This window comes from Squalius cephalus, assembly GCF_949319135.1.
Source record: "Squalius cephalus genome assembly, chromosome: 2".
NCBI classification, from domain to species: Eukaryota; Metazoa; Chordata; class Actinopteri; order Cypriniformes; family Leuciscidae; genus Squalius; species Squalius cephalus.
The window spans coordinates 4,697,924-4,723,530 of record NC_137123.1 but is presented as its reverse complement, the minus strand read 5'-3'; the positions used below and the strand labels follow the sequence as shown (position 1 = coordinate 4,723,530).

Here is a 25,607-nt window from a genome sequence, read left to right as displayed (position 1 = left end):
TGATTGGTGGCTCCCATCATGCATTGCAACATTAAGCATTTGTTTGATTGTCACCATTGTTGAGATTCATATGTAGATTCTTGATGTCTGTGTGTGATATTAAATCTTTCAGATCTTTAAAACATTGCTGGAAGTAATTACTGTATTGAAAAATTAATAAAACAATTATATAATCAGTTTATAATGCTGGGTGACATCATTGAATCAGGTCACTAGTAATTTTATCATTAAAACATAACCAGGGCTGCATTTCCAAAAGCATCTTAAACTTAACTTGATTGCAGACCAACTGCAACAAATGGTCTGTACGATCAAATTAGGCTTGCGATGTTTTCAGGAAACACAGCTAAAATCATAGTTTCTCTTGCCACAACACATATGCTTTATAAACACAGAGTTGGAGCAGCCAGAGAAATACTAATGTTAAATAATAAAGTGTCAAGAGCCCAACTAAAGCAACCACTGGTCACCATAATGGTGACATGAAACGAAACATTCCATAAAACATTACCATCTAAACTTCTGTTAAATCTAAATAAGAACGTGTGTAGATGTATAACAGAAATAAAGTCAAACTGGTAAAATAATAAGTCCAATAATGGCTCGAAGTCAGTAGTTCTTGTGTTTCTCTTTTTTCTGTTCTTGTTTCTCTTTCCTTCAGTGAGTCTGCTTGTTATCATCAGGTGTCACCACTAATGGCCAATCATCACTTAATTAATCACTTAATTATCGCATTAACTTCAACACTGCTTCAGTGTTAACTTAATTAACTTATTAACTTCAACACTGCTTCAGTGTTAATTTTTAACACCCTGTAGTGTGGACACATATAAACACTGAGGAGTGTTAATTTAACACTGGGGATTTTGCTGTGTGGGTATTAGCCCGGCACGGCCCGTTTAAAGCCCTGGCTCGCACTGGCCCGACAGTGGAAACGCGGCTCTTCAGATTCATCAATCGGACTGAATTCAGGCGTCATCAACACTCAAAATGTCCCTCAGCAACATGTGTTTTTGTTGTTGCTCACTTTTTTTTTTTCTGCAGCAACTTTGAGCACGTTTTATACTCTTTATCCTAGCATTACATATATAAATGATAAAAAAAAAGTAATAAAAATAGCATTTCTCTAGGGAAAAGTTATATCGCAAGAAATATCGATATCGCAATATAAACCCTAACGCTCAAAATAATTAATTGGTTTGAGTAGGACAAACTTAAATTAAACTAATTAGTTCAGTCAAATGAACTTTTATGAGTATTTAGCACTTTCTTTTTCTTTCAAGTTCACAGAACTGATATATTTTAAGTAAACTGAACTGTTTCATTGTTTTGAGTTTTATGAAATTATTTATTTTAATTTAAACAAACTTAAGTTTAACTGAAATGGCTGCGATGTCTATTTCCCAGCATGCTTTGCCGATGGCACTTGATTGGGAGAGTAAATGCTAAAATTAAGTGCAAGATTAATGTTAAGTGGGAGATTGAGTATTGATTAAAGTTTTGTTATGCTAATTTGGAAGAATTTCTGTTAATGTTGGTTTTATGATAGTTACCATCATGGTGACAAATGGTGCATACGGCTTGATTTGAGAGCAAATAAAATCTTTATATTGTTGCACTCATACAGCAAGTGCTGTATAACATACTATTGTTAGCATGATAACATAATAGTATGTTAACAAACTAGCTTGTTAAAACTGTAAGTTAATACTAATGAAAGTGTTCACATTGAGATTACATGAAGGTTTTAAGTTAAATGTATGAGATAGTGTACTCTGATTTTGATTGTTCTTAACTTGCAATTAAAATGAATATTTATTAACACAACGTTTCGGTCACACGACCTTCATCAGTTCCTTATCTGCTGAAACGACCTACCTAATTGGTCTTGTTATCCTACGCACCCTATCACCTGCAGGTGTGCGATGGAGTTTGTTCACTAATTGTTCTTAACTTGAAATGTTTAATTGTTCTTAACTTTAAATGTTTAATTGTTCTTAACTTGAAATGTTTAAGTACAAACTTAAAATCTGCCAGTTCTGCTTACTTAATCTTTGAATTTCAAAACTTAAAAAATTGAGGCAATCGATTGCCTTAAAATTTTTTGAGTTCTGCTAACTTATTCGGGTTTACAGTGTACTCAACAATAATTAGCGCATATCGCATATTTTCCCAGTATCGTGCAGCCCTAGCTGAAGCATTTTTTTCAATCTATAAGAATAATATAATCAACCTATGTTAGCCTATAGTTTAAAGTTAAAGATATTAATATTAATAAGTTGAGTCTTATTATTATTATTTGACGTGATTTCACAATTCTTGTTTGTATGAAGGCTAAATACAAATAAAATATTTACAATATATTTAAATATATCCCTTTCTTTTGGCTTTCCTCTCTCTCCTTTCTCTCTTTCCTTTGTTGAAAATTTTCACTCATACTGAAAGTTACGATCTTTTACTATCGCCCGCCATTTTAAGTGTAAACATTCTTAACCACCGTAAAGTTCGACATCTCTTAATATCTGTGGCACAAACTACAGTTCTATTAGCACATAATACTGTTGTGTCTTACTAAATGACTTATTATTGTAGCTTACCTGGAAAAATAGATAATAAAGACATGTTATGTTGGAAACACTCTCCGTTGCGTGTAACACCAGAGCTCACTCATTCCGAACTGGGGATATTTATCTGTATCTTTTAAACTGTCAATAAACACTGAGGGCCACACATACACCAATCATAAAATTGCCATTAGGAAAATATAGGAACAAATATTATAGAACACAAATTATTGGTTGTTGTTCAGCCGTGTATTTGTTTTCTTTAAGCTTTTTGACAAAGTTCAGAAGAAATTGGTATTGACATTTCTGTCCCCCTCACTTCTGAAATGATATATGAATAAATAATTAGCCCAAAAAGAAAATATGAATAATTAAGTATAAATAGTTATAATTAATTATAAATATTGAAATCAGCTGTAAGAATTAACTTGATGTTGAAGAATTATTACCACAGTCAACTAACCAGTTCGTCCACTGAACACTCAGTGTTAACTGTATATTAAATATAAGTAAATTCCTGAAGCGATTAATTTAGTGATGATTGAGCATTATTGAAGACACCTGATGTTAACAAGCAGAATCACTGAAGAAGAAAATCACAAATTGTAAGCCACCATTATGGAGAATAGTGATTGCTTTAGTTGGACTCTTGACCCTTATATGTTTACTTTAGATTTTGCTTGTCTGCTGTATCTGAGTTATAACTGCCAGATAAACAAAGAGAAAAGTGATCTGATGGTGTAGGTTATATTATGACAATCATCGTTTGAACTTTATCACTGAACTAATTAAGATTCTTCTTTCTGACTTAGATTTATGTTGTTGGTTACAGCAAAACTGTGATTCTGCATAAATATCCAGAATTTTTGATATAATATAAAGGATTTCTTAAAAGTTGTTTTTAAAAAAAAAACTTTCTTTTAGGCACACACAGCCATCAAGATTCAGTCTATGCATCTCAACAATGGTGACGAGCAGAATATTAAATTAGGGAAAAGTAAATTACATAGACAATTCAGATCATAATTTATTCATACCGCAATGCATGATGGGAGCCATTAATGAGTTGTGATTGGTGGCAGCCACTGCAACATGCTTTATTATTGTCACCATTGTTGAGATTCACAGGCTGATTATTGATGTCTGTGTTTCTAAATAAATTCATTTGAAAGTCTTTTGATCAGAACAATGTTTATTAAATATTTTGAATTATAAGTAAAGTCCTGATAATCATAGGCTGAAGAATCACTAAACTGCAGCTAACAAGTTAAACCAAACTATCTCAATAAGTTTCATTTTTCAGAACACAGCATGATTATGTCAAAACATAACCAACACTATCAGATCACTCTTTACTTTGTTCATTTAACTGTTATAAATCAATAACAGCAGACAAACAACAGTAAAATTTAAAGTAAACATATAAGGGTCAAGAGTCCAACTAAAGCAAACACCCATCACCTTAATGGTAACTTACAATTTGTGATTTCCTCCTTCAGTGATTCTGCTTGTTATCATCAGGTATCTTCAATAACGCTCAATCATCACTAAATTAATCACTTAATTATCTCATTAATTTTAACACTCTTGAGTGTTAATTTAACACTCATATTTTAACACTTTACACGTGTGGACTCATATACACTTCCAGCCCCAGGAGTGTTAATTTAACACCGCTCCATCTGAAAGCAGGTGATGGCGATTTACTACTAATCAAGGAACCGGCTTTACTGACGAGATGCGCATAACAATATCGTGCGATATATCGCCCAGCCCTACATGTGGCATTGCTGTGCAGAGGTGTGAAGTCCAGGTTCAGAAAGTAAAAGTCCTCCTCAGTATTTTGATCCAATCACCTGGATTTGCTAATTCAGCAGGAGAGAGAACTAATTAGTGAAATCAGATGACTGAGTTTATGGGTGGAATAAACATATGGCAGGACTTTTACTCTGTGGCCCCTGGATTACCCACCTCTGCTAATATGTACCTTTGAGGGACTAATATGTACTCTTTAGATACAAAAGTACACCTTTGGAAAAGGTACCACCACAGCGACAGCTTTTGTACCTTTTTTTCTGAGAGTGTAATTATAGTCAACACCTGCAAGTGTACACTTTGAAAAGTAAAAATGACAGAAGGTTATGTTAATTCAACTTTATTAAAACTGCATATGGTAATCAAATTGCACTTCCAAAAGTCATACATTTGTGAAAAAAAAAAAAGAAGAAATATATGAATATACAACTTTATTTTAAGTATAATAAATAAAACATAAAAAGAAAGATGAGAACATTTAATGAACAAAACCGTGTTATGTACATGGCAGACAGTAGTCGAAAGCCGGGCGATAAAGTTCGGTAACCAGAGTCATTCCAGGAAACATCCACAAATCCAGAGGAGCAAAGAAACGAATGAGACTAAATATAAATAGTATTAATAGCAGACAGGCTACATTAGTCACATTAGAAAATGAAGTTGTAGGTTGTGTTTGAATAATTACGTATCTTATTTTGCTGAGATAGGCTAAAATAAACGCAATACTCACGTATCCTTGCTCGATGAAGAATGAGACAACACACAATGAGCCCTTTTTTCAAATTTAAAAGTCTGATTTCGTGCTTCAGGGCAGTGACGAGTACATATGTAGTCCAGTGGTTAAGGCACCATTGGCACAACCTTAAGCAATGGCCCTGAACGGTGGTTTAATGTCAACATTGTGACAACGCTGTAACAACCTTCACCACACAACGTATTTATAGCAACCTTTTGGCCATGTTGATAAAACGTTCATTGCATGAAAAGAGGTGTATCCGGACCAGTATACTCCTGTATACACTGCTGAAATTCGGAAGAATCCAGGAGTATACTGGCCGGATAGCTCAAATTCCATGGGTCTGTATATATCCGTATACATCCGAAATGATACCAAATCGGATGTATGTTGTGGACGTATATTTCCGTGCTACAGCCATTTGTTGCCATGGCAAGTAATCCCTCAAAGGTTTTTTCAAGAGAACATTTTCACACCTTTGTGCACCTTTTGGCCTTCCCCCCTATTGGTCCTTTTCTTTTAAAACCACTCCCATTACCCAGACCACTATTGGAGGACAGGACACATTGAAAACCCAGGAAAGTGATTTGATTGGTTACTTTTAGAACATAGCCCACCCTAGGCCTTATCGCACAGTGATTTGATTGGTTATAGGGATCTCCCAGTCACGTGACCCCTAGCCGTGTGTCAGCCATTTTGACGGTATACATCCGTCAGCTACTCACATTGGCTATACTGTCTATGGACTGTCTAATGGCAATAGATCTATTATTAGGGGTGGGTAATATATTAGGGAGTATATTATTATACTAATAATATAATTATTAGTATAATTGTTTTATAATTAGCCTAAATATTGCAATACTTTGCGCTACAGTATTGATATAATTGCGTGCGCAAAATATCTCGATACTGAACAGAATCGAGTTTTCCTCCACCACTATTATTAGCTTCAGCTAACTCTTCACGTCATGTCATCGCACTTATTAGCATCACACAAATATATATCAAGTATACAAGAGGAAGATAGGAATCATAGATCCATATGAAGCACCGCAAGTTCTTTTTACAGGCATTTAATGTGTAGAAAAACTTCCTGACATTGAGTTCGGTGACATTTACAGCTGACGTTACCTTATTCACTTCCCATCACGCTACACCAGAGCTTCATTAAAAGCATACAAAAGCAGGCTATCGGTTGTCATGGACATGTTACAAAAACTGAATAGACGTAAAAAGTCAAGTAACCTTGTCTAATTTCATCTCAACTTTATTGTATATTTTACATGCACTTTTATTATTTGTTACATTTTTCTTCTTGTACCTATCACAAACAGTTGGAAGCCAAGCACCACCATCAGCGTTTTGCCTGTATATTGCCGCCAACACTTGTTTCTCCGTTTTGTTTCTTTCGGGATACGGTATAAAGATAGGCCTATTCCTTTAGTATGATCACGTATCTGATCGCATCCAACTGCACAGCATCGCTCGGGCATGATAGAATATCGCGACGAGCTGCAGGATCAATGTAGTTTATACCAGAGCCCGTCTCTGTTTATACTGTCTATGAGTATCACCGGCGGTTTAGCATTTTCTATTCCGTCAAAATGGCTGCTCCAAATGGCGTGACGTCACGCGGGATGTCCCTATAGGCCAGCTATGCAGATATTGCTCAGTATACACTAAACCCCCCTTACCCCAATTTTAATACATTCAAATATAATTTTAAAAACACACACAAAGAACAATGAGAAAGTCTGACATTTTTATTAAGGTAAATAAAACATTCCAAAGAGCATTATAAACAAGCATTAAAAAGGAATGGGGGAACAAAAATATTTGAAGGGATGAAAATGTAAAGGAACAAAAACAAATATAACATGAACATTTCAAAGAACATTATAAACATACATTAAATTGAATGGGGAAAAAGAAATGTGAACAAAGGTGTAAAGGAAAAAAATACAAAACGTGGAGATAAGCAACATGCACATCAAAAAGGAACAAATATACTGTACAAAGTATACAATATAAAACAAGATCAATAAGTAAGAAATATAGAAATTAAAGTGTATATAAAATATATGTAAATATTCATTTTTTCAAACTGCCATGATGCACTGGTGGTGTGACGTAGCGTGGGTCAGCCTCTAGTCTGGTTTGTAGTACCTGGCAGAGAGCCGATAACTCTGTGGTTCTATTTGGTGGAGACCTCACCATCCACACTGGCCTTCCATCAACAATAGCATCTTCATCAGACATCAGTTCTATTGTTGCAGTCTTTCACAGTTCCCTTTCTGTGTTGGTTTGTACAACACTGGACCTGGTCTCCAGCATCTGCAAAACATAGTAATTTAACCACTAAAACAGAGAGGAGGACAGTTACATTCTGAAGAAAAAACAAAAAAAAAAAAAACTTGCTTAACCAGTTTCTTAACTTACCCGTCTCTTTCATTGACGGTTCTTTGCAGTGTTCTTCATAGTGTTTCTTTTCTGGGCCTTTTCAGGCTGAGCCAAAGAATACTTCCTCCGCAAAGTCTCAAAATACGTCTTGGAACCTGTTGAATAAATCATAAATAAATGTAATGCCAATAAAACTAAGTAAAACAGAGGACATTAAAATGATTAAAACATCTTTAAGATTACCTTTTGCACATTCAGGGTCAACGTCTGTAAAAGTTGTCCTTAATTCTTCGAAGAGGTAAGTGGTCACAGCCAGGTTATGTGATGAATTTATTCTGGGGGGAAAAGTTGCAGGCATCATTAATGAAATTCAGTTTTGGTATTTCAAATCCATATAATATTAGATTAAACTAACATTTAAAGTATACAATACGCAGTCTTACCCGGTTTGTGGATCGTATTTGTGTGGGTTGTTCACTGAATTATGGAGGCACCTTACAGATTCCTGTAAAGTTTGAAATTAAAAAGCGTTTAAATGGATTTACAATCTGCAAGAACCACAAAACTAAATTTTTAGTTTGAATAAGTTGGCCATCACAGTAAACATAAGAGACAAAACATATCAGCTCATAAATCTTTAAGATGTCATGCAGCGCCTCTGATATCTTACCGGTTCGTGCCGCCTTCTGCCTATACAAGGCCACCAGTGCAGGTGTATGTTGGTCAAGCACAGCATAGAACTGGTTCCGTATGTTGACGTTTGTGATGCGTTGGAACTCAGCACAAAGCTACAAAAACAAAAACAAACAAAAATAATTATATAAAAAGACTAATACTCAATTTGCAACAGAAAACACATTTGTGATGCAACATGTTCAGTTAAAATACATTGTTGAGCAACATGGTCACATGCAAAGTGATAGTTCTTACACACAGTGAATAGTGGCATTTGCTGTTCCATTTGAATGTGATACATATTAAAAATTTGGCATAGAAATATGTGTGAAGAGTGGCAGAAAAGAGAAGTGAGTCTGTTTTACCTGTGATTCAATCCGAAGAGCCGGCCATTTCCCCAAGAAGTCCTTCACCTGCACAGATAAAACAATCAATATGAAACCAGTCAAATTATGCAATCAACCTCTTTACAAATTAATGATACCGATAAAGTTGCTCTCTGGTGACAATGTAGGTCTGCACATGCACACAAAAACAGACAGCAAGATATTTAATTTTTAAGAGACGTTTGATTGATGCTAATGAATTAGGCTCCAAATAAAAGAAATGGTGAAAAATAGTTACAGCCTAAATTAACATTTGAGTCACCTTGATTTTGGGGATGCTCACTGCACTCCTTCCACTTAAACCTATAGTAAAAAAGACGTTTGTAAAGGTTTAATAAAAACTTGCATAGTTCATTCGTAGGGCTGGGCGATTTAAATCGCGATATTGTTATGCGCATCTCATCAGTAAAGCCGGTTCCTTGATTAGTAGTAAATCACCATCACCTGCTTTCAGATGAAGCGGCATTTACTACAAAGAGCCGTAATTAACTGACAAGCTGAGCCATATCGCATTAATATCGCGGACGTATCGCCAGCGATACTTAATGCGATATGGCTCAGCTTGTCAGTTAACTACGGCTCTTTCACAGCAAAAACTCCAGTGTTAAATTAACACTCCTGGGAGTGTATGAGTCCACACTCAAGAGTGTTTAAGTTAATGAGAATTAAGTGATTAATTTAGTGATGATTGAACATTATTGAAGACACCTGATGTTAACAAGCAGAATCACTGAAGGAGAAAATCACAAATTGTAAGTTACCATTAAGGTGATGGGTGTTTGCTTTAGTTGGGCTCTAGACCATTATATGTGTACTTTAGATTTTATTTGGCTGCTGTATCTGAGTTATAACTGACAGATAAACAAAGAACAAAAAGTGATCTGATGGTGTTGGTTATATTATGACGATCATCATTTGAACTTGATCACTGAACTCATTAAAATCCTTCTTTCTGACTTCGATTTATGTTGTTGGTTAGTGAATCTGCATAAATGCCCAGCATTTTTGATATAATATAAAGGATTTCTTAAAAGTTGCTTAAAAAAAAAAAAATCATTCTTTTAGGCACACACAGATGTCAAGATTCAGTCTATGCATCTCAACAATGGTGAGGAGCAGAATATTCAATTAGGAAAAGTAAATTACATAGACAATTCAGATCATAATTTATTCATACCGCAATGCATGATGGGAGCCATTAATGAGTTGTGATTGGTGGCAGCCACTGCAACATGCTTTATTATTGTCACCATTGTTGAGATTCACAGGCTGATTATTGATGTCTGTGTTTTAAATGAATTTATCTGAATGTCTTTTGATCAGAACAATGTTTATTAAATATTTAGAATTATAAGTAAAATACTGATAATCATAGGCTGAAGAATCACTAAACTGCAGCTAACAAGTTAAACCAAACTATCTCAATAAGTTTCCTTTTTCAGATCACAGCATGATTATGTCACAACATAACCAACACTATAAGATAGATAACATTTTACTTTGTTCATTTAACTGTTATAAATCAATAACAGCAGACAAACAACAGTAAATATTAAAGTAAACATATAATGGTCTAGAGCCCAACTAAAGCAAACACCCATCACCTTAATGGTAACTTACAATTTGTGATTTTCTTCTTCAGTGAGTCTGCTTGTTAACATCAGGTGTCTTCAATAATGCTCAATCATCACTAAATTAATCACTTAATTATCTCCTCAGCCCTAAATGCCGCTCCATCTGAAAGCAGGTGATGGTGATTTACTACTAATCAAGGAACCGGCTTTACTGACGAGATGCGCATAACAATCTCACGATATATATCGCACAGCCCTAGCGGCATTTACTACAAAGAGCCGTAGTTAACTGACGAGCTCAGCCAAATCACATCAATATCGCGGACGTATCGCCAGCGATATTTAATGCGATATGGCTCTGCTTGTCAGTTAACTACGGCTCTTTGTACACAGCGAAACATCCAGTGTTAAATTAACACTCCTGGGAGTGTATGAGTCCACACTCAAGAGTGTTTAAGTTAATGAGATAACTAAGTGATTAATTTAGTCATGATTGAGCATTATTGAAGACACCTGATGTTAACAAGTAGAATCGCTGAAGGAGAAAATCGCAAATTGTAAGTTACCATTATTGTGATGGGTAGTTGCTTTAGTTGGGCTATGACCCTTTTAAGTGTACTTTAGATTTTGTTTGGCTGTTGTAACTGAGTTAAAACTGCCAGTTGAACAAAGAATAAAAAGTGATCTGATGGTATTGGTTATATTATGACAATCATCATTTGAACTTGATCACTGAACTCTTTAAAATCCTTCTTTCTGACTTCGATTTATGTTGTTGGTTACAGCATAACTGTGAATCTGAATAAATGGCCAGCATTTTTTGCTGTAATTTAAAGGATTTCTTAAAAGATGTTTAAAAAAAAAATCATTCTTTTAGGCACACACAGATGTCAAGAATCAGTCTATGCATCTCAACAATGGTGAGGAGCAGAATATTCAATGAGGAAAAGTAAATTACATAGACAATTCAGATCATAATTTATTCATACCGCAATGCATGATGGGAGCCATTAATGAGTTGTGATTGGTGGCAGCCACTGCAACATGCTTTATTATTGTCACCATTGTTGAGATTCACAGGGTGATTATTGATGTCTGTGTTTTAAATAAATATGTCTGAATGTCTTTTTGATCAGAACAATGTTTATTAAATTTGAATTATAAGTAAAGTACTGATAATCATAGGCTGAAGAATCACAAAACTGCTGCTAACAAGTTAAGCCAAACTATCTCAATATGTTTCCTTTTTCAGATCACAGCATGATTATGTCAAAACGTAGTCAACACTATAAGATAACATTTTACTTTGTTCAGTTAACTGTTATAAATCAATAACAGCAGACGAACAACAGTAAATATTAAAGTAATCATATAATGGTCTAGAGCCCAACTAAAGCAAACACCCATCACCTTAATGGTAACTTACAATTTGTGATTTTCTTCTTCAGTGATTCTGCTTGTTAACATCAGGTGTCTTCAATAATGCTCAATCATCACTAAATTAATCACTTAATTATTTCCTCAGCCCTAAATGCCGCTTCATCTGAAAGCAGGTGATGTCGATTTACTACTAATCAAGGAACCGGCTTTACTGACGAGATGCGCATAACAATATCGCGATTTAAATCGCCCAGCCCTATTCATTCGGTAACTATTATGTCCATAACCTTAACTTTGTTTGAGTAAAAGTTAACATAACTGCTAACGTTAGCCACTAGCTCATTTGGGTGCATGTAGGAATAACATCACATTGAACTTGCTAGAGCAGGGCGCTTAACACAAACAGCAGCAACACAATCAAAAACAGAAGGACTATCGCTTGCTGAAAAGAGTTATTGACTAACGTTAACATTATTGCCCTGCCACGACATCAACAGTAGCTGCTAACGTTACACAGGATATTCTGTAACTAGCAGGCGGACTGACGGCAATCGCGCCCGCGGCACCGCGCTTGCAAATTAAAAATAGCCTCGTCTAACAGTCAAATATCACGTGTAATATGATATTCTTACAATATTACAACAAGCAAAGTAGTTTTGAAGTGTTTTGGTTTACTTACAAGTTGTTTCATTCTTGATACACGTCGCTCGAGAGGGTAGCCATCTTGGATAGATTTTCAGGTAACGTCAGTTAGGGCCGCACGTCATGACGTCATATCACGTGATCGACAGTACACTTAAAAATAGTGAGTAAACCAGCGGTGTTCACTCAGAAATGCTGAGGCACACAAACATAAAACTACATATTTGTTCATAGACATTAATAGTTTAAAGGTGGATTAACTCAGCAAGAGATTTTAACTGTAGTGACCTCGGTCTTCAATTCAGTGGAGTAGAAAAGCTCAGGTTCCTTCTACCTTTTTAATAAATATCAAGTCACCTTTATTTATACAGCACTTTTTACAATACAGATTGTTTCAAAGTAGCTTTACAGAGATAACAGGAAAATAATGCAAGAAAGTTTGTTTCCAGAAGAAAATAGCTTCACAGTCCAGCTTAAGTCAGTTCAGTGGTGATTCATTTTGTTGTATAAATAAATAAATACATTTAAATGTGTATATATACCCACTAAGCAAAATGATGTCCGAAAGACGTCTTTTCAACGTCTTTGTCACAAAAATCGGACGTTGAAAAGACGTCCACTGAGGGTCTAGAATGAAAGTTGATATGACGTCTTTTTTCGACGTGTTCTGCACGTCTGATATAGACGTTCATCGAACCTTCGTACAAGGTTAAACACTAGTTCATATGTGGGCATTGTGGACATATTTCAACATCATTTATTTTCTTATTTAGACATTATTACTTTGACTATTGCTGTCAGATGATCTTAGTGAGAATAAACAGAGGTTTAGATGTTGATATTTGTTTAATTTGAAGTGTCACCATTGTGGTGATCAATGTTTGCTTTAGTTGGGCTCTTGGTCCCCTTTCTTTATACTTTAATTTTCCTTTGACTGCTGTAACAGTGTGTTTGTGTAACACAATTGTTGTGGCAGAGGATGCCTATAAAAAGTTTGAGTGTTATCAGCTCAATGTTGATGATGACATAATCATCACATAATGGGCATCTAATATTGTTTTAAAGTTTTGTGTTTATATTTGGGATTAATAACCACCATCCTTGTGGAACTGCAATATTGGTGCCAAAAGCATTAAAATTATCACTTATTTGAAGGTGGATAAAAATCATGTGCACATGATGTTTTGAGCAAATGTATCAAATAGTCACACACAGACATCAAGATTTTGGATATGAATCACAACAACGGTGACAAAAAAAAAAAAAAAAGCTTCATCCTGCAATGCATGATGGGTAGCTTTCATAGTACAAAACTCATTCTTGATTCTCAAGCTTTTTTGTTTTGATTGTCACCGTTGTTGTGATTCATATCCAAAATCTTGATGTCTGTGTGTGACTATATGATACTCTTGCTCAAAACATGTGCACATGATTTTTATCCACCAAAAAAGTTATAATTTTAATGCTTTTGGCACCAATATTGCAGTTCCACAAGGATGGTGGTTATTAATCCCAAATATAAATACAAAACTTTAAACACAATTAGATGCCCATTTTGTGATGATTATGTCACCATCAACATTGAGCTGATAACACTCAAACTTTTTCTAGGCTTTCTCTGCCACAACAATTGTGTTACACAAACACACTGTTACAGCAGTCAAAGGAAAATTAAAGTATAAAGAAAGGGGACCAAGAGCCCAACTAAAGCAAACATTGATCACCACAATGGTGACACTTCAAATTAAACAAATATCAACATCTAAACCTCTGTTTATTCTCACTAAGATCATCTGACAGCAATAGTCAAAGTAATAATGTCTAAATAAGACAATAAAGGATGTTGAAATATGTCCACAATGCCCACATATGAACTAGTGTTTAACCTTGTACGAAGGTTCGATGAACGTCTATATCAGACGTGCAGAACACGTCGAAAAAAGACGTCATATCAACTTTCATTCTAGACCCTCAGTGGACGTCTTTTCAACGTCCGATTTTTGTGACAAAGACGTTGAAAAGACGTCTTTCGGACATCATTTTGCTTAGTGGGTATAGCCACTTTGGAGAAAACCGTGATATCATCGTCCAGCTCAGTTCAGATCTCATATAATAGTGTCAACGCAGGCAGATCAATAATATTGTTGAATATTAAATTAAATGTCCCCAACTAAGCAAGCTAAAAGCCAATTGTGAAAAATGTGACAAATGTTGTTGTCTGCAATTTGTAAAACTTCACAATAAAATTTTAGATATTCTGAAATGTTTGGTTCATTTTTCTTTATTTGTTCCATTAAATTTATTGCTGGGAAAAAATGAATCGCGATTAATCGCATCCAAAATAAAAGTTTGTGTTTGCATAATATGTGTGTGTACTGTGTATAATTATTTTGTATATATAAATACACACATATGCATGTATTTATTTAAGATTTTTATTTATTTATATATATAAATTATTTATATTTATATATAATATAAATTATGTATAAATGTATATACAGTATATACATGCAAATATTTCTTAAATAAATACATGCATATGTGTGTATTTATACATACAAAATAATTATACACAGTACACACACATATTATGCAAACACAAACTTTTATTTTGGATGCGATTAATTTTTTCCCAGCACTAATTAAATTCCTTTGTTTATTTCATTAAATATTCAGATGTTTTTGTGAACGTATATGTTCAGACTGGGTGTTTATTTTGTCCTGATTTTATAAAAAATATTTGATTAAGAGACTTTTTTTCATGCAGTGGTTTTAAGGCCCTGACACAGGCGACGTGAGCCAACCCTAGAGTCGGCTTTAGTCATTGCTAGTTCTTTGACGTCGGTTTTGTGTTTCAGGGCCTTAAGAATTTATTTATTTTTCTGTACAAAAAGCTTGTTTGCTGTAGCCTAACCTAGTAGTCCAGAGATAATTCAATCCTGAAGTCCTCCCTGGCCACCCCTCCCTCTGAGAACAGCCAGCACTGTGTCAGTCATTAACATATGAAAGGTCTTCACACCTAACAGTTGTCAGTCCTCTCACACCCAGCAGTGTTTCAGCTGTATATGTCCGTGAAATTTCACGGATTCCTGTATATGTCCGCATATGTGAGGTTTCCGGGTTTATCTGGAAATATACTGTTCCATGTTACTCTGATCCGCTTTTTCCCACATACATCCGGCAAACATCAAATTACACAGGAGTTTACCATGCCCGTATTTTGCCGGATTTGAGTCTTTTCATGCAGTGGTTGTTAGACAGTTGGGTATGTTGTGCCAACATACTGTGTTTGATGGGGATGTTGTCAGTGTAAATAGAGGAGGAGTGCTCAATAACTGAAACTGGGTGTGTTTGATCAAGACGGATTAAGTCACCTTGACCTCTTTGTCTCTTTATATTTCTCTAGTTATTAGTTAGTCATGACTAGTTTTCAATCATCACTTAATTAATCACTTAATTATCTCATTAACAATCTTTAGAGTGGGACCATGTGCTCTGAGCAGAGTTGATTTAACACTGGGGATTTTGCTGTTTAACTACACTGTGAACCCTTGCTGTAAAAAAAGGCCAAATTCTGACAATATCATACCATTTAGCATTAAAACAGTAATATACCGTAGAAAACAAAACTAGCCTACAGGAATATACTGTGAATTAACAGCGCTCAAAGTCGACACTCAGAGAGTTCACTAATATAGTCCCCTTGAATGTAAAGAAGTGAGTGAATTGAGACACTGATGAACACCTGATAAGCAGAATCACTGAAGGACAGAGAAACAAGAACAGAAAAAAGAGAAACACAAAAACTACAACTGACTTCCAGGAACACTGAGTGTGAAACCAGTTTACGATTATTTCTTTCATACATGTACAAAAGTTCTTGTTGAGAATTAACAGAGATATAGTTAATAATAAAGTTTGTTGTCACCATGATGGAGATCAGTATTTGCTTTAGTTGGTCTCTTGTCCCTTGACTTCTTACCATTCATCTCCCTCTGGCTGCTGTAACAGTGAGTTTATAAAACACATTTGTTATGGCAAGAAAAGTCAAGAGGAAGATGATCAGGTGTTTATGGATTTTGTGATGATGTCACAATCATCCTGGACTTGTCTGATTTTCAGATCATTCTTGTATATATTCTTTGAATTTATGGGCATTTAATATTCTGAAAAGTATCGTAATCATATAGTGCATTAAAACATTTTGAACTCCTGCTTGACTCAGACACACACAGACATCAACAATCAGCACATGAATCTCAACAATGGTGACAATCAAAAGTTTCATGTCGCAATGCATGCTGGGTTCCAGGATACTATAAAACTCCCAGCATGCACTTTATCTAACTAAATTGGACTCTATACGAGTTCAGTGATTCAGGTCTAATAATTGTGAAATAATGATTATGTTAAAACACAACCAACACCATCAGATCACCTTTTCTCTTTGTTCATCTGGCTGTTATAACTCATGTACAGCAGCCAAACGAAACTTAAGGTTAATAATTTAAGGGTCAAGAGCCCAACTAAAACACACACTGATCTCCACAATGGTGACTTTAATTATGGTTTTCTCCTTCAGTGATTCTGCTTGTTAACACCAGGTGTCTTCAGTGTTGGCAATAAAAGATATTTTGTAAATTTTACTCATTTTAAATGGTTAAGTTTTAAGGAATTAATTTGATTAATTATTACTCAATTATAATTTGTTCAATTTAATTACTTTTACAATTAATTACTAATTGAAATAGCCCAAGTAAAGATTACAAGCACTTTCTGTGTGGAACAAGTTGCCTAGCTTTTTTTAAGCAAATGTCACTCCACATTTTTTTTCAGTGTACGAAGGCTATGATATGTCCTTCAAAGGACGCATAGGCTGTATGCTTCGAGGTCTGCGGCCTTCACATTGGGACACAGCTGTTATCTGAAACTCACCTCTCTCTCTCTCTCTCTCTCTCTCTCTCTCTCTCTCTCTCTCTCTCTCTCTCTCTCTCTCTCTCTCTCTCTCTCTCTCTCTCTCTCTCTGTGTGTGCGCTTCGGGTGCGTGCGGCTGTGGTCACAGATAACGCGCGAGTAGGGCTGGGTACCGAGTTCGATACTTTTTACCGATACTGCCTTGATACTATCGAGTATCGAAAAATGACTTGTTGTTCGGTACCAGATGTCGATACCTAAGAGGTTAACTCGTCAGCGTCAGTGAGCCAATAAGCACTAAAAAAAGTTTACAAGGTTATGCCCAGAGACGTGGCTCGCGTGTGTAAGCACCCTGCCCCCTAATCGGAGGTGCCGTCTAGGGCCTAAATCAAACTTCATTCACGCACACATGTATACACATATATAAATAGTCACACATATAATACGGCTGAATGCTCAAACAAATACAATGCACAACGACACACCTAAAGTCACTCACGCATATACACGCAAACTCTACACACACGAGACGAGTTCCGCCGCGCACATCCTCAAACGAGACGCGAGCACACACACACACAAACTCTCCGCGCACATACTCATATGAGACGTGAGCGCACACACACAAACTCACACACACACACACAATACCCTAAAGATGTGGAAAAGTCGATCAAAAGTGTGGCTTCATTTCTCCAGGCTCGATGCCAACAGCGCGTGATGCAGTTTTTTTTATTTGCAGTAAAATAGTAATAATAATATTAAATGGTTAACTTTTAAGGATTTAATTTGATTAATTATTACTCAATTCTAATTTGTTAAATTTAATTAATAATATTGCTTGTAATCTGTTGCCTCAATTTTATTGATTAGATATCAATGAAATCAATGTATTCTTTTTTACAGTGTAGGTTACTTCACATTTGTACGTGAATACTTAAAGATGTATGTAGTTCCGAAAATTAAAGTAACAAAATGTAGGCCTATTGTCACAATATTAACAAATTGTTGCTAACTACATCTGCGTCCCATATGAAAGGGGCGCATCTGAAGCGCTCGGACTGGTCTAGCCTACGGAGGATTGTCAACTGTGACAGCTGCCAATGACGAGCGGGAGTAATGTTTGCACTGGACTTTTTAATATTCACCTGGGTTTTATATTCAAACAGGGTTGAAAACCTGTGTAAATATGTTCATCATGGTCCATTTGTGTACATAATAAAAAGAATACACCAGCCTACAAAATCGCATCAAGGTAAGATATAACTGAACATTGGAACCTTTGAATATATAGAGGCCTATTTAAGTTTTCTTTTCATATATCATTACATTATTTACGTAAGTTAAGACCCAATACTTGAACAATTTAAAGTGTAATCCGGCAATTCAGGACCCAGCCTCTGAATTGGGACGCAGCAAACCAGCCTAATTTAGCAGGCCATGGTCTTGGCTAAGCCGAAAATACATGACCTGGCAGCGCCGGGGCTGAAACATCCTCACCATTTCCTCCAGTAAAATATAAAACATAAAAATGACAATAGCCAAGCTGGCTCCATAGCTGTTTACTCAATTATATCAAATGCATTATCAGCTGTCCTCTCACACCTTTGCTTGGCGCCAGGAGCGGTGATCGGGAACACCTGGTTGCACAACAAGGAAATCATACACTGAAAAAAATGTGGAGTGACATTTGCTTAAAAAAAGCTAGGCAACTTGTTCCACACAGAAAGTGCTTGTAATCTTTACTCGGGCTATTTCAATTAATAATTAATTTTAAAAGTAGTTAAATTGAACAAATTATAATTGAGGAATAATTAATCAAATTAATTCCTTAAAAGTTAACCATTTAAAATGAGTAAAATTTACAAAATATCTTTTATTGCCAACATTGAAGACACCTGGTGTTAACAAGCAGAATCACTGAAGGAGAAAACCATAATTAAAGTCACCATTGTGGAGATCAGTGTGTGTTTTAGTTGGGCTCTTGACCTTAAATTATTAACTTTAAGTTTTGTTCGGCTGCTGTACATGAGTTATAACAGCCAGATGAACAAAGAGAAAAGGTGATCTGATGGTGTTGGTTGTGTTTTAACATAATCATTAATTCACAATCATTTGACCTTAATCACTGAACTCATATAGAGTCCAATATGAGTTAGGTGAACTATATTAATTATAGCAGCACTGTCCTTGTACGGCAGAATATTTGTAACTTTTATAATGTAAACAAAAATAATTTCCAAAAAGTTTCTCTTATGCTAAAAAGAGACAAACAGACATCAATAATCAGCCTGTGAATCTCAACAATGGTGACAATTATAAAGCATGTTGCAGTGCATTCTGGGTGCCACCAATCAAAGCTCATTCATGGCTCCCATCATGCATTGCTGCATGAATAAATAATGAGCTTATGATCAGAGGTGATCTGTTTGTCACCATTGCTGAGATTCATACGCAAAATCTTGATGTGTGTGTGTGTGCCTAAAAATATGTATACAGTATATATATATAATTTTATTTATTATTGATTTGATCATTTGGATTGCATTGAACTAGTGGTGGAAATTTTGATTCTTTCCAGAGACTCGTTCATTTTCAGTTCGTTCACCAAAATGATTCGTTCAGACTCGTTCACTGATTCGTTCAGTGACAATTTCTTCATAAATACTGCAGCAGGTGGCGAAAAAGAGTGTATTTTATGATATGTTTTAACGAACGTATTTACTTGTTAAAAAAAACTGATTTGGCTTTGTTAAAATTTGTGCCTTATTTACTAAATTAATAAAATAAGTCTAAATAAGAGGTTCAGATGACCAAAACAAGGTTTTCTTGCATAATTAACATTTTAATTGTTTGGTCAGACATACACATTCATAAATCTGGGATTATATTAAACGTTGAGTTATGTTATGTATGTTAAATATGATAAACAATTATACGCGCACACCTATAACTGCGCTTTGAATGAGATTGAATCACATGCTAAATGACCGATCTACCCAGTATTCTCATTCACGAACGAAAGTACCAGTTTGATCAATTCGTTCACGAACGAGATCTCTCTCTCGTTCAGACTCGAAACAGAGCGATCTCAAAGTGACGGGCGTATTCGTTCATTAGATCCAACCAATTACATGCCCCTTCACAGCCCTAACTGAAATGTTATTTGCTAACGTTACGCAAATGAGACCTAACCAATACTGTCATATTTTTGGTTTGTTTTAGTTTTTAGAGAAGTGCATATGACATGAATAAAACGTAATTAATTCATTTTTGATCATACAAAATGAACACAAGTAGTAAAGTACATTTTTCAAAGTGCAAAATACCACAAAACTAAGTCTAAAACACACAGACAAAAGAAAAGAAAAGCAGGTAAAGAGAAGTGTAAATTTAAATCAAGTAAACCGTCAAGTACAAAATGACAATGTTAATTTGTCTTTGTTATATTTAACCATGCTTGCGTTATTAAACTGTTTTCATTACAATGGTAAAGTGTTAATTTCCTTCTTTGATGCAAATATGCTGACTACACAAACCCAGCTCTATCGGTTCGCCACCATTATCGTTCAAACAACTGGTTCTTTTCGTTCACGAACGACATGTACCAGTTCGTTCACGAGAAGATCTCTCTCTCGTTCAGACTCAAAACAAAAGCAACTCGGTCAGTCAGTGAAGGGCGTATTCGTTCACTACATCCAACAAATCACATGCTCCGTCACATCTCATACTCGAACGCTATTGGCTTGAGGTTTAGTCATTCTTGACAGGTTGAAAACACAGAGCTATCCAGTTCACTGAGCTGCGCATGCGCTGCAATAGCGCCGCGCGGCGGTGGAGGGAGGAATTTCAGTGAACGAGAAATATGAGTCAATGGATTACGTGAACGAGAACGATTCGTTCACCTAAAAGATTCGTTCAAAAAGAACGATTCGTTCACGAACGTAACATCACTACATTGAACAGGCTAAAAATATTACGCTGCTATAATTAATATAGTTCACCTAACTCATAAATTGGACTCTATATGAGTTCAGTGATTCAGGTCTAATTCTTGTGAAATAATGATTATGTTAAAACACAACCAACACCATCAGATCATCTTTTCTCTTTGTTCATCTGGCTGTTATAACTCATGTACAGCAGCCAAACGAAAATGAAAGATAATAATTTAAGGGTCAAGAGCCCAACTAAAACACACACTGATCTCCACAATGGTGACTTTAATTATAGTTTTCTCCTTCAGTGATTCTGCTTGTTAACACCAGGTGTCTTCAATGTTGGCAATAAAAGATATTTTGTACATTTTACACATTTTAAATGGTTAAGTTTTAAGGAATTAATTTGATTAATTATTACTCAATTATAATTTGTTCAATTTAATTACTTTTACAATTAATTACTAATTGAAATAGCCCGAGTAAAGATTACAAGCACTTTCTGTGTGGAACGAGTTGCCTAGCTTTTTTTAAGCAAATGTCACTCCACATTTTTTTCAGTGTACGAAGGCTATGATATGTCCTTCAAAGGACGCATAGGCTGTATGCTTCGAGGTCTGCGGCCTTCTCTCTCTCTCTCTCTCTCTCTCTCTCTCTCTCTCTCTCTCTCTCTCTCTCTCTCTCTCTCTCTCTCTCTCTCTCTCTCTCTCTCTCTCTCTCTCTCTCTCTCTGTGTGTGTGCGCTTCGGGTGCGTGCGGATAACGCGCGAGTAGGGCTGGGTACCGAGTTCGATACTTTTTACCGATACTGCCTTGATACTATCGAGTATCGAAAAATGACTTGTTGTTCGGTACCAGATTTCGATACCTAAGAGGTTAACTCGTCAGCGTCAGTGAGCCAATAAGCACTAAAAAAAAAGTTTACAAGGTTATGCCCAGAGACGTGGCTCGCGTGTGTAAGCATCCCTGCCCCCTAATCGGAGGTGCCGTCTAGGGCCTAAATCAAACTTCATTCACGCACACATGTATACACATATATAAATAGTCACACATATAATACGGCTGAATGCTCAAACAAATACAATGCACAACGACACACCTAAAGTCACTCACGCATATATACACGCAAACTCTACACACACGAGACGAGTTCCGCCGCGCACATCCTCAAACGAGACGCGAGCACACACACACACAAACTCTCCGCGCACATACTCATATGAGATGTGAGCGCACACACACAAACACATATGAGATGTGAGCGCACACACACAAACACACACACACACACAATACCCTAAAGATGTGGAAAAGTCGATCAAAAGTGTGGCTTCATTTCTCCAGGCTCGATGCCAACAGCGTGTGATGCAGTATTTGCGGTAAAATAGTTGCTGCAAAGACCAGTAGCCTACCACTACCACGTCCACGACAAATATGATGAAGCCCTTGACCCAGCGGGCATCTTGATGTCAAAATTACGTCAAGAAATAGGTCAAAAATGAAAGTCAAATTGACGTCAAAGTGTTGATGTCAATTTGATGTCAAGATTTGACCTCTGCTGATGTCATTTTGCCAAACAAAAAGGTGAAATGCATGGCCGTACACTTATTACCAGCTTCACTTAAAACTAACCAGATTTACTTTATTTAATTTCCGGTTTAAATAAATATAATATTTAAATAGTTTAAAATATATTAAACATATTTTGATGACACCATGATGGTGGTTAGCGTTTGCTTTAGTTGTGCTCTTGACCCTTGACTCTTTAATATAAATTTCTCTGGCTGCTGTAATTGTGTTTATAAAGCACAACTGTTGTAGCTAAAAAAGCCATGAAAAAATGAGATCAGGAGATGTTGGCGGTTTATTGAAAATGATGATATTATCATCATGTAATTGCCTGAATCTCTGATCTTATTCAGTGTCTAATGTTTGGTTATATAGGACTTGTGATTTTAATGTTGTATTATAATAGAAGCCATTTAGTTTTTACAGCATGAGAATAATTTTTTTAATTAATAAAGGATTTTAAAAACATTTAATGCATTAAACTCAACATTATTACTTAGCTATCAAGAATCAGTGTATGACTCTCAACAATGGTGACAATCAATAAAATGCTTCATGCTGCAGTGCATGCTGGGAACCACCAATCAAAACTCACCCACATCTCCCAGCATGCATTGCGGCTTTAATAAATTATGCAGCTGGAGTTGATCTGATTATCTGGATATTTTGTTTGATTGTCACCATTGTTGAGATTCATATGCTGTTTCTTGATGTCTGTGTGTGTCTAAGTAATGCCATAGATGAAACGTTTTTGTGCAATAAATAGTTATTAAAAACCAAGTATATTATTTGATAACATTGCTAGACATGCTGTAGAATCAAATTACTTTTATCATGAATTAAATCACTTTTATACCACAAGTCCTATATAATCAAAGCATTAGACACTGAACATAATCAGGGATTCAGGCAGTTACATGATGATATCATCAATAAACAGCCAACATCTCCTGATCTCATGGCTTTTTTAGCTACATCAATTGTGCTTTATAAACACACAATTAAAGCAGCCAGAGAAATTTTTATATTACAGAGTAAAGGGTCAAGAGCACAACTAAAGCAAACGCTAACCACCATCATGGTGACTTTAAAATACAAAATATGATTTCATTAAACTGGAAATTAAATAAAGTAAATCTGGTTAGTTTAAGTGAAGCTGGTAATACGTGTACGGTCATGCATTTCACCTTTTTGTTTGGCAAAATGACATCAGCAGAGGTCAAAATCTTGACATCAAATTGACATCAACACTTTGACGTCAATTTGACTTTCATTTTTGACCTATTTCTTGATGTAATTTTGACATCAATTTGATGTCATATTGATGTTAAATTGACATCAAATGCCCACTGGGGACAGTGCACGGAGTAAACATACCGGTTAGAGCAGAAAGTTGTTCCGTCTTCGACTGGTAAATGAAGAGATATCTTGTTGATCAGTCTGACAGTGTTTTGCAATAATGACCTACTGAATGTAGCCTACACTGCTGTTCAAAAATGTGTTGGTTTGTCAGAATTTTTTTTTCAGTAAGGATGCATTAAAGTGATCAAAAGTGACCTTAAAACATGTGTAATGTTACAAAAGATTTCTGTTTCAAATAAATGCTGTTCTTTTGAAAAAACATTTCATCAAAGAATCATGAGAAAAATGTATCATAGTTTCCAAAATATTAAGCAGCAAACTGTTTGCATATTTTTGAAGGATCATGTGACATTGAAGTAATGCTTTTGAAAATTCAGCTTTGACAAATAAATTTTATTCAAATAAAATAACAGATTTTAAATTGTAATACTATTTCACAATATTACAAGTTTTACTATATTTTTGATCAAACAAATTCAGCTTTGCTGAGCATGAGCTCTTATATAAAAAATTGTTCCTTTGTGCTTTTTTTTTTTGTTCCTTTGTGCACTGGCTAAGGAGCATCAAACTGAAAGAATAAAACCAAAGTTTTTCTGAGCTAATGTGTTATGTAATCTTGTTAAAATGGATTTCATAAAATTGCTATCGAAAAAGTATTGTTCATGTACTCGTATTGAAATCAAGGTATCGGTATCAAAAAAAAATTGAACGATACCCAGACCTACGCGCGAGTCCCGATTTTCGCCTGTTCTTCTGCGTTTAAGATTGTTTGAATGTGTAAATTAGCAAGACAAAACACGTCGAAATGGTAAACTTTCACTCTATGATGGTTAAATTTAGTAGTTAATCTGTGAATCACATGCGTGCCGAACCGTGGGGCAGCTGGTCCCTTCGGATCACGCATCAACTGCGATATGTAGGCTAGCACGTATATAGATATTTCACCACCCCGAATGACATGGTAAAAATCTGACCGTGTCAAAAAAGGCGCAATGCTTTCTGCAATTGGTACGGTTAGGGTTGGGTACAGAAACCAGGCAGGCACCGATATGGAACCAGTAGCCTACCTATGGAACCAGACCGAATCAAAACGCAGATTTCGGTGCCTCATTTCGGCGCCACTCAAATGCCTCAGCTCGTCAGCTGTCGGTTGAAATATTTTCCATCTTCCGAAATGGACGAAAGCATCATCACTGCATGTGATCGCTAGTTAATTAGCGATCATTCACACCGCTGTGATTAGAACGTTCAGATCGCGTGATCATCAACTTCTAAATTCAAATCTGCATTTGCGCGTGGGCTGGCGCTGAGCCAGAGAGACAGACGCTCTCAACGTTGTGACATAAATCACAACTAGTGTTTTCAACCATAAAGTTTATTTTAAGTTTCAGACTTTCAAATACTTCTAAAATACCGCTCACCTTGTTCAGGACATGCAACAAGTCAGGAAATATATTATGATAATTTCTCTGTTATCTACAATAAGGCAACTTAGTAAATCACATTTTTTTCTCACTATAATACAAAACTTATAGGAGAGAAAACTAACATCAAATAGTCAAGGCCAAAGAGCCCAACTAAAGCAAACACTGACCTCCACAATGGTGACCAAACCAAACTATTGCTTTCAAACAAACTCTTTTAAGA

General features: G+C 35.6%; 1 protein-coding gene across 1 annotated transcript; it reads right to left on the bottom strand.

The window, feature by feature from the left end:
- Nucleotides 1-6,867: 6,867 nt before the first annotated feature.
- Nucleotides 6,868-8,870, bottom strand: LOC307150359 (uncharacterized protein). Its single transcript, XM_079857528.1, has 8 exons — nucleotides 8,842-8,870; nucleotides 8,678-8,709; nucleotides 8,559-8,606; nucleotides 8,189-8,306; nucleotides 7,962-8,023; nucleotides 7,762-7,853; nucleotides 7,558-7,673; nucleotides 6,868-7,452 (listed from the first exon to the last, which is right to left on the bottom strand). Exons 4-7 carry the CDS (start codon nucleotides 8,252-8,254, stop codon nucleotides 7,567-7,569), a joined length of 327 nt encoding a protein of 108 aa, XP_079713654.1. The 5' UTR covers nucleotides 8,255-8,306; nucleotides 8,559-8,606; nucleotides 8,678-8,709; nucleotides 8,842-8,870; the 3' UTR covers nucleotides 6,868-7,452; nucleotides 7,558-7,566.
- Nucleotides 8,871-25,607: the final 16,737 nt, after the last annotated feature.

Bases quoted from the DNA above. Each gene is read 5' to 3' on its own strand.
- LOC307150359 (XM_079857528.1), bottom strand. From the start codon at position 8,254: ATGCTGTGCTTGACCAACATACACCTGCACTGGTGGCCTTGTATAGGC. The intron at 8,024-8,188 runs GTAAGATATCAG...CAAACTTTACAG, and splicing joins GCAGAAGGCGGCACGAACCG to GAATCTGTAAGGTGCCTCCA. The intron at 7,674-7,761 runs GTAATCTTAAAG...TTTATTCAACAG, and splicing joins TGACCCTGAATGTGCAAAAG to GTTCCAAGACGTATTTTGAG.